General features: G+C 37.1%; 1 protein-coding gene across 2 annotated transcripts in view; it reads left to right on the top strand.

Annotated features, from left to right (window-relative positions):
- Nucleotides 1-14,824, top strand: part of LOC148173652 (homeobox protein abdominal-A homolog) — a 33,651-nt gene extending 18,827 nt beyond the window's left edge. For both annotated transcript variants that reach the window (XM_088038240.1, XM_088038239.1), the window contains exon 3: nt 14,421-14,824. In XM_088038240.1, the coding sequence (XP_087894366.1) occupies nt 14,421-14,824 (404 nt within the window). The remainder of the gene's footprint in view (nt 1-14,420) is intronic.
- Nucleotides 14,825-15,075: the final 251 nt, after the last annotated feature.

Genomic DNA, 15,075 nt, shown 5'->3' with positions numbered 1-15,075 from the left:
AATTCGGTAAGTCACGCGAGCTTTCAAGCGTTAATGATATCATAAAGTACCTGGATTACTGCGGTTACAAAGCTAATACCATGTAATGGGTCTTGTTATAGAGTGCTGGCTCGCTGAGCCTGTATGTGTGATAATTTGATAATATTAGACCGTTATTGAGGGTAATCGCCTTGATATTTCATAACGTGTTATTGCGTCCGACATGCTACGCATGTTTCGCTATTTATTAAACTGTTTTCGTCTTATCGCCCGCTCTTTTTATTTCTTCATTTGGACGAGCGGAACCTATTTTATCTCCGCAGTAATTAGTAGCAGGTGAAAAACTAAACTGGAAGAGAGTCGATATATTCGCCAATCTCTGCGATCTTTTCGTTTGGCGAATGCATGTAGAAAGAAGCCAGTGTCAATTAATCGTAAAGAGAAAAGTTCTTATCTCAATACTTTTAATTAAAATATCGGATGGTCTCTTATCGTCGCAACGAGCGGGCTACAATATAAAAGAAGCATTTTGTTTTTATATGTCGTCGTAAAACTTTCGTCGACGTTTGAAAAGCCATGGTGAGAAATGCCATCAAAAGGAAACTGCCGGTCAAAACTGAAAGCCCACTTGAAGAATGCCGCCCCCGATTCAATTACCACCGGTGATAACGAGGTGAACAATAGAATATTTTCGGGGTTAATTGGAAGTAGCGAATGCTAGTAGCGAATTAGTTATACTCTTTGTTTAAATATTAACATAACGGCCGCCGTTATAACACCCGTTTGGCTCGGAACTGAAATTTCATCTGCATAACTAGTTTTCGCCGCATCTCATGTGAAGTTGAAAATTTCATGAAAGCAATTTTCTTTCTATAAAGGTTCATCGAGACAACTAAGCCGGAGAGAAAGAACGTAATAAATTCAAGCAGGAGCTGCAGGATCCTCCATTAATAATGCAATTTGAATTAATCTGTATTGTGGCCTGGCAGGGTCGGACTATTCCCAAAGATAAAGTAACCACCGGTAAGCAGATAGCCATTAATCAGGGAGGTCGTGGCGACGACCAATCCTAGGTGCATTGTTGTATCCAAGACAAATGTTCTGGGCTCGACCCGCTCGTAAACAACGTCGACTCAGGTGCCCTCGCCCACCCTCCACTAAATCACGTGCATTATTAACAATGGGGGATGCTAACTTCGACCACTATAGCAATTACAACATGGCGCCGCCAAATTACTGCGCCCCCTCCGGATTTTAATCTGCAGAAGAGTTAACTTTTAAATTAGTTTTAAATTTGAAGCGAGGGGCGGCGCCGCTATTGGAAACGTAAATTTCAATTAAGCAGCGAAAGCTGGCGTGCCTTTTTTCACACAGACACGTTTATAAATTCAAGTTTCGACGGAATCAGCGACGAGGGCCCAAATTGCAATCAACGGTTCATTAAATCGCATATCTTTACCTACTGTAAACTGCAAGTTTGTACGCTGCAAAAGGAAAAATGCAATTGCCGTTAATCCATAAAACATAAAAGTCGCTTTAAGTTTTATTACTGCTTCGGCGTAATGGTCATTAACGTACTCAAATACAAGCAGTGAATCTAAAGAAACATAAACTGTAGACGTGGGGAATTTTATATTGTTTATGTGTACAATGATAAAGCTGCTAAGCTGCTCAATTACAGCTTTATTCGGCCTAAATACACCATGTTTCGAAATGATTTTTATCTAGTTACCATCGGAATGTCATTCTTGTTGTGCCGCTCACATTGTACTATGTTTGAACTAGACCTGTCACTTTGGACTGTCAATAGTGTCACTTGTCAAACGTCAAAAGCGCCAATAAGGAAAGAAATGAAACTGAAAAATTAGGCCGAGGTTGAGTCAGATTTATCGTTTCAACTTGCCCTAATAATTAATGAAATCAAAATATAATCATTAATAAAATAATTAATAAAAACAAACGAAGAACAAGTCAAAAAAAAAGTATTTCCTCCAAATTTTATTGTTTTTGTATCAAAATTTTCAAAAGAAAATGTCGCAATTCGTCTGGAAAATAATAAATTCTAAAAATTGTCTCTAAATTTTTAAGATTTGGAAGAGTCAATAAACAAGTCAAAAATAGTAATTTTCTTAAATTTTATTGATTCAACTTTAAAAATTTTAAAGTTACAGGCTTTAAAAAAATCTCGAAATTTTCTAATTGTTCTAAAAAATGGTAAATTCTAAAAATTATGTTTCTTGCTCTAAATTTTTGGAATTAAAGACAGTTAGTGAACAAGTAAATAATAGTATTTTCCCCAAATTTTATTGTTTTAGTATCCAAACTTTCAAAGTTACAGGCGTTAATAAAAAACATTAGTAAATTTTGGTCCGTCCTGAAAATGAAAATTTCTAAAAATTGTGTCTCTTGCTCTACATTTTTGGGATTTAGAACAGTTATTGAACAAGTCTAAAATAGTATTTTCATAAAAATTTCATTATTCTAGTATCAAGACTTTTAAAGTTACAGGTCTTAACAGAAAATGTTAAAAAATTTTAGCTTTTCCATGAATAACGAAAAATTTAAGGGTTTTTTGCTATAAATTTTTGAAGTTGGAACAGTCAATGAGCAAGACGAAAATAGTAATTTTCTCAAATTTTAATCTTCTAACTTTAAAATTTTCAAAGCTACAGACTTTAACAGAAAATGGTAGAACTTTTTGGCTTCTCTTGGAAATGAAAATTTCTAAAAATTGTGTCTCTTGCTCTAAATTTTTGGGATTTGGAACAGTCAATAAACAAGTCGAAAATATTAATCTCCCCAAATTTGATTGTTCTAACTTTAAAATTTAACAAAGTAACAGGCCTTGAAAGAAAATGTAGCAATTTTTTAACTCATCTTGAAATGGAAATATTCTAAAAATTGTACCTTTTGCTCTTAATTTTTGGAATTTGGAACAGTTAATGAACAAGTCGTAAATAGTAATATCTTCAAATTTCATTGATTTAGATTTAAAATTTTCAAAGTTACAGGCTTTAACAAAAGATTTTTTCACTCATCTCGAAAAAGAAAAATTTCTAAAAATTGTGCCTCTTGATCTAAATTTTTGGGATTTGGAACAGTCAATAAACAAGTCGAAAATATTAATCTCCCCAAATTTGATTGTTCTAACTTTAAAATTTTCAAAGTTACAGGCTTTAACAAAAGATTTTTTCACTCATCTCGAAAAAGAAAAATTTCTAAAAATTGTGCCTCTTGATCTAAATTTTTGGGATTTGGAACAGTCAATAAACAAGTCGAAAATATTAATCTCCCCAAATTTGATTGTTCTAACTTTAAAATTTTCAAAGTAACAGGCCTTGAAAGAAAATGTAGCAATTTTTTAACTCATCTTGAAATGGAAATATTCTAAAAATTGTACCTTTTGCTCTTAATTTTTGGAATTTGGAACAGTTAATGAACAAGTCGTAAATAGTAATATCTTCAAATTTCATTAATTTAGATTTAAAATTTTTAAAGTTACAGGCTTTAACAGAAGATTTTTTCACTCATCTCGAAAAAGAAAATTTTCTAAAAATTGTGCCTCTTGATCTAAATTTTTGGAATTTGGAACAGACAGTGAACAGGTCAAAAATAGTACTTTCTTTAAATTTCATCGTTCCAACATTAAAACTTTCAAAGTTATAGGCGACTAGATGAAACACGTATTAAGAAGGAAGTCTGACAGTTCTTAAAATAAAAATTTCACATGGAAATTCGCGAAGAAGCAAAGAATGAAAAAAGTCGATGGGATTGTTTGCCTAGCCCTCGTTCTCAGCGATAATTGTCCACGTGGGACAGCTGGGTTAATTAGCCCATTAGATCCATCATATTTAGAGTTTGGTGATCGCCGTGTCTAGTTTAATTTGCCGATGTCCGCCGGTGAAAAAGCCGTAATTACGTTTGTCCGTGGGAAGCCGTAAAGCTCTCTGTGAATCGTCGAAACAAAAGCTCATGAATTAGAATTTTGACAGTTTAATAATTGTCTTATTATTCCATTCGTTAGATCCGAAAGTCGAAGCCTATTTTTAGAGCGTCCATAAATCAGCGGGCGTAAGCAGAAGCAGTTGTTAGATTTACACGTCATGTAATGAGATGTTTACGACGTCGTTAAAACCGAAGGTGTTTCGAGCTTGAAGAGCCCAAGAAGCGTCGTTCCATCGTGGGCCGGCGTCGCCATTGCACCGATGCACCAGTTATCTTACTAACAAAAATATGTAGCAATAGACGCCAAGCTGGTGATATTTATAGCATAGTTTGGCCTTTTCCCCACAGTTACGGAGCCCGAGATTAAAACCCATAACTTATATTTTATTTTGCCCTTTCTGTCTTGTGCGGTCGGTTGCCCGAGGAAAGTTTTTCGCGACTCGCCGAGCTCTACTGCCTTTTCTTTCGGGCTTAATGACTTACAAAACTTCTCGAGGAGTAGTTACTGCCGGAAGTTAGCCAACACATTTACCAAATAAATTTCCTTTTAGTACGCGCGCTGAATTCAATTTTTTATGCCTTTTCAACCCGATTTGCTCCGGCCCGAAACTCCGACGATAAATACTTTCGAATGTGGCATCCCCGGCCAGGAATAGCCGATCTGGCACAATAACCGGCCGCCATGTGCAAATATCCACCCCCGTAACGATTGTAATGCATTTTAATCCCGCATTTGGGCACGTTCTAATTTACTAAAACTATCATCCGTAACCCTTGCAAAATTAGCATTTTGTCCTGTTTACCTTCCGTGTACATTTCCCTGTTTGATGTTAACACAAATACGAATTATGCGCGTTTATATTTATGAATGACATTAAAGTGCAGCATAAATTTTCTTAGTCATGCACCGTCCTCGTTCCTCATTTGGCGAGCTAAAGCTGAATCTCCAGCTGCGGATTACTTCAGTTCTGTTTCTTTCAGTTAGATTGCTATCTTTTGACTGTTGAGCAATCACAATATAATACTGAGTACAAATTGTGGAGGTAGCGAATAAGGGATTTGTATCTATGGGGTTAGCTTCGAAACAAAGAATCCAAACATTTACGACGCTCCTGGCAGCAGTTTGGCTAGTGAAACATTTGAAGCTATCTCGTTATCGATTGAAACTCTGGGGATGCAGGAAAAGGGAAATTATTGCACACGTTCCTGGCATCATCTGCATTAAAAACGGACCAAAACGAGACGCCAGACGGATCTATCAATATTCATGGAAATCGGGAGCTCGAAATTTTCTCTTTCCTCCAAAAAATTGCCTTAATTAAAACGTTGATATAAATCTGCGACAGTAAGATCGTTTCCTTGTTGATTTTAATTAAACGACTCAAGTCCACCATTAAAATTCAATATAAGTGGCTTGCGAAACGGCGGCTTAGCCAAGCATTACTATTCTCATTTTATTTATTTGACTGCTTAACTGGTATAATTTTTCAGGATAACTGTACCTGTTCACCATTAGCTTGTTCATACCGACGATTTGCATCTGTCACAATTTACTTTCTTATTAACGTGATAACAGACATACTTTGGCCCAAAACCAAAACATTCATAATTTTCCACTCTCTCACACCTGGAAAATCGTTGGACTATTATAGTTGAAAGGCAACAATAATAACCGGTCATAAAACTGGCCAAGAGTGCGTAAACGCTGATTTACGACTACAACACCACGGAATTTTTTTGACGTAGGAATTTGTAATTATTCCTCTCATTGTGTGTTTTCGAACAAGACAACACAAAACAGGGTAAAATTAATTTATAGCCCATAAAACGAATTCCTCAAAGACCAATGAAATGCGATAGGCTTCACTGTATTAGTTCTCTTTCAACAATATCGCGTTTCTCTATTTCATTTTCGACACTAAACTAATTTTAATAGCACACATGAGTCTGATTTTTTTACTTGTAACTCGTGATGTCATAAACAACTCTTATGACTTGGCGAAGGCGTGGTTTTGGCGTTTTTTTAACTGGGGATTTTTGAAATTTTCTCGGTAATGATCAGTTAAAGTGCCAGTCGTAAATATACCAAAATTTACTGCACTTCGGATAAAAGAAAAAATGAAAAAAAACTGGCTCAAAGCGTGTTTGTTGTGCAAAAAAGGTTGTAAAGTTGATTTATCACAATGAAACAGACATGGAGTTTAATTTATTGGGAGATTAAAAAGGTCGGGCGGCTTGAAATGAAGACATTCCAATTAAATTCGGAGTGAAATTAAAAATATTAGGTAGTTCTTGGACCCTAGGTGCTCTTCTAAATAATTCTCTAAATCTAGAGGGTCATAAATTCTCACGTTTTAGTTTTTATGGAGAAAACACGAAAATAAATGTCACTTCCAATTTTGCAGATTTTGTAGAGAAATCGTCTTTAGATCTATAGAGAATCGTTCAAAGATTGTAGAGATGTCTTCATTTTGTTCGTGAGTTCACTGATTTTGGAGATATCGAGAGCCAAACTGAAAAATAAATTGTGATTCCTATCAAATTCATCTGCTGAATTTCCACGATCATAAAAGTTTCGCATTTTCTAGAATACAGTTGAAAACTGTGATGTGCTCTTTTGACTCCCGGCCAAGAAAATCGCTGTTATCTTAAGAGAAGCAAAAAAATTGGAATGAAATTGGCTCAATTTATAGTGAAATTGAGAAATTTGAGGACTTTCAAAATTGTGATGGTTGAGAAACCAACCTTTTCCGGTCAAAGTGGCATGTCATTTCGAACTTTTGGTAAGCACTTATGGAATGAACACTTTCCAACTCCCGCGAATAACGAAGCAGTGTATAAAATCAGATAACTGTAAAACTCAACATTCTTGAGCAATTGGGACAGAAATAATAATCAAAGAAACGACAAGGATGCCCTCATAAAACTAATTTTACTGTCAATACGCCAACTTAACACGTGAAGTAAAAAGAGCCCTAAAAAATAAATTATTTGTTTTGGAAGGCGAGACGGGCAGAAAACATCAATAACCGTTCGAGTAACGAGAAAAATAAACACGTCGTCAAAACAAGTCATTAATCATTAGAGTTTGGTGAATATTCACGTGGTTCCTCCACCCCGTTATTGTTTATTAACATCTCCACCTCTAACCCTGTTCAGTCCATTTCAGTGTAAAATTGCATTTCTCATTACGATGCAAACCACACAGTACCAGTGCGCACATATTCGCCCATAATGGGACACAGTGCTGCATATCCTATCCCAGTAGGCTGACATGAGCCGCGCAAATGAAGATAACGCCACATTACCCCAACATTACCCCGCCAATGCGCTAGTGTTGCAGTTTCTGCACGCTGACAACGTTCACCATCAACATCCTCGCTGAAAATCACTGCACGTCCGCATTTGGACGTGCCAGCGGCGGCGCGAATCAAAGAGAAATAGAGAGAGTGCATTGGCTCGACTTCTCGGCGAATGCACCAAATTGCATTCTGTATGCAAGCGCCCATTTTCCGCTCCAAACTGCTCATCCTGCTCGGTATAATTGGAATGTGTTGCAGAAATGCGGCGATTCAGACTATGAATGCTGCTACTGAGTTCTTTCTACAATCAGCTGTGCATATTTTGTTTATGCGCTTTATTTTAATGGGAGTGCAATGCAGAGGATTTTTTACACCGGTGTGGGAGGAGGTGTTGGAATGACAAAGATGTAGAGGAGTGCCGAGGAACATTGTTAATTGTGGGAAAGGCCATCACTAAATTAACTACAATTGAGAAAAAGGAATTACACTCTGATGGGGTTCTACAATTAGTTAATTTAAAAGCGACTGCAACCAGTCGCTGACAACATTCTACTAGTAAAACAATAAAATATCACCCATTAAATTTTATTGCACTGGACAACAATAGTTCGTAACAATTTAGCGAAAATAAAAAAAACACCAATACATCATCATTGTTAAAGTCTTGCAAGTGGGTGTCCGACCATCATTGTGTTTACTTTCAAAAAACCCTCATTGTTCAACTCTTTCCATCGATAAATCTCTGTCGACGAGAACCAATCAGTTTCAAGCCCCCACGCTGTGTCCCCACAAAATTCCAATTAAAAAAGTTGATCCAACGATTGCGACAATCTTACGTAAATTAGAAACTGCAAGTTTTCCATGTTTCCTGAAAAAAAGGTGTGACTCTTATCTTCAGAAAAAGTATCAGATAGCGTGACTTACGAGGTATGAAAAGTTTCGCGGCTTATCTTCTCGTTTAATTTGTTGGCCATGTTGGAGTATTGGAATTGGCGTTTCCATCATTAGCATAACCATGTTTGACACCACGTCTATAAATAAAAGGAGCAAAAATTCCAGTGGAGGCAAAAAAGAGGTGTCGGAGAACGGTTACAAGGTGGCTCCGGAAAAATAATCTCCCCCATTGTTGTTTTCCCGGGCATTTAGCAATCATCAAGCGTCGATTTTCCCCGAAAATGTGGGTCCAGCGTTAAAATCCATTCCATAATCCACCCCGCCAATCTTCGAAATCGTAAAGTGTGCGAACGGTCCGTCTAGATGGCGTGCACGACCTTGCTTCTTACCTTTCTTCGCACTTTTCATTTCCGCCCTCCCGTTACTTTTATAGTTATCACTTCCTTCTCTCGCGCCACTTCGTGCTCTCTTCCATTTGGAATTCCTCACACGAGTTTAATCCAATCGCTGAAACATACATATTTCTTTATGTGCACTCAATATCATTCGAGATATGACTTTACAAATTATTGGAGGCACCCCAATTACATTTACATTTCTTTTATTCCGCGCCGTAACTTCTGGAAGGAAACAATAACCATAATTAACCTGTTTGAAAAAGGAACGGCGCTTTGGAGGATACTTGATACTGCGCTGGTTTATCTCGGTCTGGAATTATAGCATAAAAGAACGAGTGTCTTACTTAAGAGATAGCTGTCTTTGTGAAAACAAAGCTGTAAGTAATGTAATAACAAGATTGTCTTATTCTTATGCAGCCGGCGTGGGTGTCATGTCTTTTACAAAAGGTTCAATGAAGATATTTCATTGCTTGAATTATTTATTGCGACGACCAACATTGTCACAAGCGACTTTGATGATAAAAACGCAAAATCTTACGCATATTTCGTACCTCTGACCTTCGCGACCTTAAAATTTGCACGTGTTAAGAAGTGCCATGTAAAGTACTAAACTTACAACCAGACATTTCCTACACCAAAATTTTAGGCTGTAAAGTTCCGTTTGACTTACGACTGAAATTCCCATCTCTGCTTTCAAGTCTTTAATAACTCGTATTGGACTTTGTTTATCTTCATCTCGATTCTTGATTATTTATACTGGCTCCATTTGACCACTGAAAGGTGGAACGTTTAATAGTAGACATTCGGATGAGTGGGTTACAAAGTTGTTGTAATATCATTTCTGACTTTACGGCTGTTTGGCGCCGTTTCTTGAAAATTTCATACGAGATGTCCTAATCCTCTAATCCCGGCGTTCCTTTAAACCGAGCTTATCTCTTTGTTTGCGAGTGCAAATCTTGGTATTGGCATTAATTTTGCAATCGTCGCATGTTTTTCCCTAATGGAAGCTTCTCTTAATTAAATAAGTTGATTTGCGGGGATAATCACAACCAATTATAACCTACAACAATCCAATTATGATAATTATAATGGAGAGTATTAATTTTCTTGGTCGGTTATGAGTAAGTAGCACGCCACCGAAAGAATTCCGAGTTCAACAGTTCAAGTATGTTGTTTGTTTACTTGAAAACTGGTCCTGTGTAATATTGAGCGGATCGTTCTTCGCTCATCGATCGCGAAACCACAAAGAATACTGAAAAGTAATCAGTAAATAAACACGAGGAATATAAATAATTCTTTTATAATTTTCGCTTTCATCTCGGATCAACAGATCGGGGTAATTCATTGAGGTCTGGTATGTGTTCGTCATTAAAAATCCTCCCATTGATCGAACGAACGAACCCTTGTGGTACTATTTTAAGCCGAACCATTTTCACGTCATACACCCATTTATTTCGGAATGTTTGTTTGGAGAGGCCACGAAACATTAACTTTCTCTGTTCTCGGTGGAAGAAAAAGGCCGACCAATTTAACAAATCACTTGATGACTATTAGAAGATTAGAAATTGCTTGTAAAATGGTTGTCGTGGAGCCATTTGCCATCATCATTTTGGCTACACTGCCAGCCCGCTCAAGTTATGGGCGAGGCAGAATGCGTAAGTTATGCCTGTAAACAGACACTTTACATAACGAGATGCTAACCCCAACTGTGCCCTCTGAGCCGCAAGGGACCCGTCGGAACAAATCTACTCCTAGGACGATGCCCTTCACATTTGCCGCACACGAAGGGTGTAATCGTACACCTAGAGCCGCCCTTGTGTAATTAGGGGATGATGGATTTATAGCGCGCAGGAATTTGGGGTAAGACTCGGATGCGTAATGAGAGCGAGACTTTTTCCCATTAATAACCAATGTCCATTACCTCGCGACATCATGGTGATTTGCAGCGCCTTCCAGCTTGCCTATTATTCGATAATTGGATTTTAAAGTTTATGCGATGATAAATGTTTAAAACGTTTCAAGAAAACTCGATTGGGAGTTGAATGTAATATCATCTCAGTCACGATTTCTGCACCGGCTGCGTCTGAAACGAAGGACTGTGAAGGAAAGGGAGAAAATACGTGCACGGAATTCCACGATTTCACCTCCAGTCACAGTCGTAGATCGGTAACTCTTTGATTTGCATACATTTATTCATGGTACCAGATGGCTGCGACGTCTTCCCATAACAATTAAACCAATGACGTCCCCAATATGGCGCACTTTATGGCTCATTCCGGCGCGTCACTCTCAAAAGAACCACCAAGATTACATTCTATTCAAAGGTCTCGGCGAAATTTCCATTTTTTGTTTCATTTTGCATTAATTACCGATTCGGAATTGCTAAGAGTCCCGTAAATCACTTCCGGATGACGTCCGCCGAGTTCTGTTGCTGATTTACCGCCTTCCTGCAGAGGGGTGAACCCTGCGGTGAAGGGCCGGTTGCCATAGCTACGGGTTGGGGCCGCCATATTGCCTCCCTGGCCGCGTTGGATTCCATTGTACCGTGTTCCAGACCCGTATCTTATCTCTAATGTGTACAGCGACAGCAGTAAGACATTAATAATCTGATATTCCCTATCTCACACATTCGATCAATTCTCCACTTGGACGTAATCCGCAGAGGGGCAACAACCCGAGGGGCGAAAAAAACGAAATTTCACACCTTTTCGGGGATCCAGATCTGCGAACTTAACAGCGGCAAGAACCTGTCGTAGTTCCAGAAATATCGAAAATTCCGGATGAAATTTATACACCGAAATATACAATAGAGGGCGAGAAAAATAATATTAAAAACCGCATTTTTCTATCTGTTGCAGATTCGGAGATATTGACACCGAAAATTCAGGAGCTTCCAAATTTTTGCTACCCAAAATTCCAATTACATACTTCTAATTTAGTTATTTTTTGACTTAAAAATAAAATTTTGAAAATTTGCATACGTTCACAGTTGACAAAGCTCTAGAAGCTGATGGAAAAGTTTGTTTTTTTATCACTGACAGTTTTGGCGTCGCGACGCCGTAAAAATGTAATTTTTAGTTAATTGTGAAGGTTTGTAATATCAACCCTTAATTTAATTTTTTTTCAATATAAATGTGTTAAACATATCTCAGTTGTTATTTTAAGTTCAATGCAATTGTCTTCAAAATTTGAGAAAAAAATGCTGTTTTATCAAGTTAGTTTCCAATTTCATTACGTCAAAATTGGGAACTACGTTTACACCTATCTGTCAACATCTTGTGTCACAAATGACATCTATCTTTTGGCTCACTTTAGATTGTAACAAAAGTCTTACTTGGTGAAATTGTCGCTTTGTCAATGTTAATTAACGATTTTTGGTGTCCATAAAGTGCAACGTGCCCGTGTTAATCAAAATTAACCTTTATAAGAGTGAATGAAGTGACATGTGAAATTTTGGTGTAAACGTAGTTTGCCACTGCGCTGTCTTTTTTGAAAACTAACTTGATAAAACAGCGTTTTTTTCGCAAATTTTAAACACAATTTGCATTAGATCTAAAATAAAAACTCAGATATTTGTATCACAGTTATGTTGAAAAAAAATTGAATTCGCGAATATTTCCGCAAAAACTGAAAAATCGCTAAAAATTATACTTCTTAGGCGTTTCGACGCCAACCAAACCGTGATAAAAAACAAATTTTTCCGTCAGCTTCTAGAGCTTTATCAACTATGAGCGTATGCAAATTTTCAAAATTGCAACTTTAATATTAAAGACGATTTTGGGGGTGGACACAAGTGTTGCCGGACCCTGTATAATATATAATAACATAAGTTGGGTTTACAAATGATTTTGAGCATTAAAAATCAATTTCTGAAACTTTAAACGGCCATAATTTAGTTATTTGTTGTCGTACGTGGATTTTGAGCTTGGATTTGGTGAAATTTTGCGTCAAATAAGGGCAAATAATGTAGGTTTGCTACGAAAATAAGCGAGACCTCTGAAAAATTACATACGTTTAATCATGGACATTTTCTCAACTAAAAAGTCGCGAAAAAAAAACGATGGCGAAAACCGTTTTTTAATATCTGCAGTAGTTTCTGAGATTTTTAGCTTTAAAATTGTGAAAAATGAAAATCAAGCCGAAACTTTAATCGGCCATAATTCAGTTATTTGTGGACCGATCTTAACGAGCTTACTTTTTTGGATTCTGCGTGAAATTCTGGGTAAAATGAGTCCCAATACTTGAATAGTGCTTCATAAATAAGCGAAATTTTCGAGCGTATCTGAATTAGAGCCCGAAAACCAGCTAATAACTTCCATACTTAAACACATAAAAATTTGAAGGTCATTTTCGAGACGCTGTTTCGGCGCGAAATCGACCTTTAGTACCTTTGAGTTATACATCGATCGAAAGAGCAGCTCAAGATCTATCAACTGGCCAAATCTCACATCCATAGGGCATGTAGTTTGTGAGGAGCAATCAAAAAACCAAAATTTTAAAATTTTGCATCGAGTCGCAAAATTTTTTTGCCCAAAAAATCGACCATCGAATTTTCGACTTTTAAGGGCGTATTCTAAAGTAAAATGACCCGAGAAAAACGATGGTGAAAACCGTTTCTTAAAATCTTCCGTAGTTTTGGAGATATTGAGCTTTGAAAATTTTCCAACTCAGAATTCAATATCCGAAACTTTGATCACTCATAACTCAGTTATTTGTAGACTGATCTTAACGAGTTTGATTCTACGTGAAATTCTGCGTAAAATGAGCACCAATACTTTAAAATTGCTTCAAAAATCATCGAGATGCCGACCGTGTCTGAATTAAACACCGAAAAGCAGCTAACTTCTATATTGAAAAAATTAAATTTCGAATTTGAACAATCGAGCACGGAATTTGTGTAAAATTCTGCGTAAAATGAGCTAGAACAACATAAGTTTGCTCCAAAAATAAGGGAGATATCGATCTCAGAAGTTTGACATAGTTTTAGTCATGAAATTTCTTCGACAAAATCAAATTTTCGGTAAATTTAAAAACTAAAAAATTGCGAGGAAATCGATGGCGAAAACTGTCTCTTTCTATCTGTCATAGTTTCGGAGAAATTGAGCATTAAAAAAAACAACAATTTGAATCTTGAATCGGCCCTAACTCAGTTATTTATTAATCTACTGGAAAAAATCGTGCATTTTTGGATTCTACGTACAATGAGAACCAATAACTTAATAAATAAAAATAATTAATAAATAAATAATCTAGATATTGACCAAAATATATTAGCAAATAAATTCTCTATCGCTTAACTTGACGAAGGAAGCGCTCTTATAAAATTTCAAATAGTTGTCGCCCAAACAGATCACTTTCTTATGACAACAAATAAGCGCCCGACTTCAAACAAACTATCGATCATCAAGTCGAGGATTTGTGATGACAAATAGCGTCTAGAAAATTTCAGTGATAAATCAGGAATTTTGTCTATCCCCGGGAGAATGCAATTAGATCCGGTGGCCGCAATGCAGCGATATCCACTTAACTTTTTGTATTTCCGTGGCATTTACGGGCAAATATCTGGTCGGAATTCTTTTAGCCGTAATAAAGGGCAATCGAACATCCTCGAAAGAGTCCGTGGAATGTTTTATTGCGCTTTTTCTTGACGTATAAACAGGGCTTAGAACCGTAACGGTTATATTTTATAGCCATCTCAGTGACAGTGAGAGATGCTGACTGTCGGAACGTTAGAACCCTTTTTGTTGGAGAAAGTCAAACGGTTTAAAGATTTTCCTTCGGGTAGTTTTTTAGTTCTTTAATAAAGGGTTTACAGCATCCCTAAAAGAGAAAGTCACCATTCTTTAAGTTTTATTGCACGATAAAATTGTTTTTTTTTTCAAATCGGTTTTCTCTTTCGCAGGTCCCAACGGGTGTCCTCGACGACGTGGAAGACAAACCTACACAAGGTTTCAAACTTTGGAGCTCGAGAAGGAATTCCATTTCAACCACTACCTGACAAGGCGGAGACGCATAGAAATCGCACACGCTCTGTGTTTGACGGAAAGACAGATCAAAATCTGGTTCCAAAACAGGAGAATGAAATTGAAGAAGGAGTTAAGAGCGGTGAAAGAGATAAACGAGCAGGCGAGGAGAGAGCGCGAGGAGCAGGAGAGGCACAAGCAGCAGCAGCAGGAGAAGCAGCAGAAGATCGAACAGCAGACGCACTCTTCTATACACCAGCACCACCACGACCCTATGAAAATGAGTTTGGACAAAAGCGGTGGTTCCGACCTCCTCAAAGCCGTCTCCAAAGTACCTACATAAAAATTGTGAGCTAGTTCGCACAAAAACCAGACAGAGTGACAGTGCGTGACTCTAGTGACGAGTTCAAACTTTTTGTTTTATAAAAAGCTTCGTTGTGTTTGATTCGTTGTACATAAAAGTAGTGTGTTCACGTTAATATTTTATACTTAAAGTAATTTTTATAGTATTTTTTAAGTTGTGATCAAGGTTATGATCTAAACTCATCGACGTTATTTTACGTACCACTGTTGTGATTAATTTAAGTTTTAACA

The sequence above is a fragment of the Gnatocerus cornutus genome, chromosome 6 (genome assembly GCF_029298725.1).
Source record: "Gnatocerus cornutus isolate USDA-ARS CGAHR chromosome 6, icGnaCorn1.1, whole genome shotgun sequence".
Taxonomy (NCBI): domain Eukaryota; kingdom Metazoa; phylum Arthropoda; class Insecta; order Coleoptera; family Tenebrionidae; genus Gnatocerus; species Gnatocerus cornutus.
This window is presented reverse-complemented; position numbering and strand designations above follow the sequence as displayed.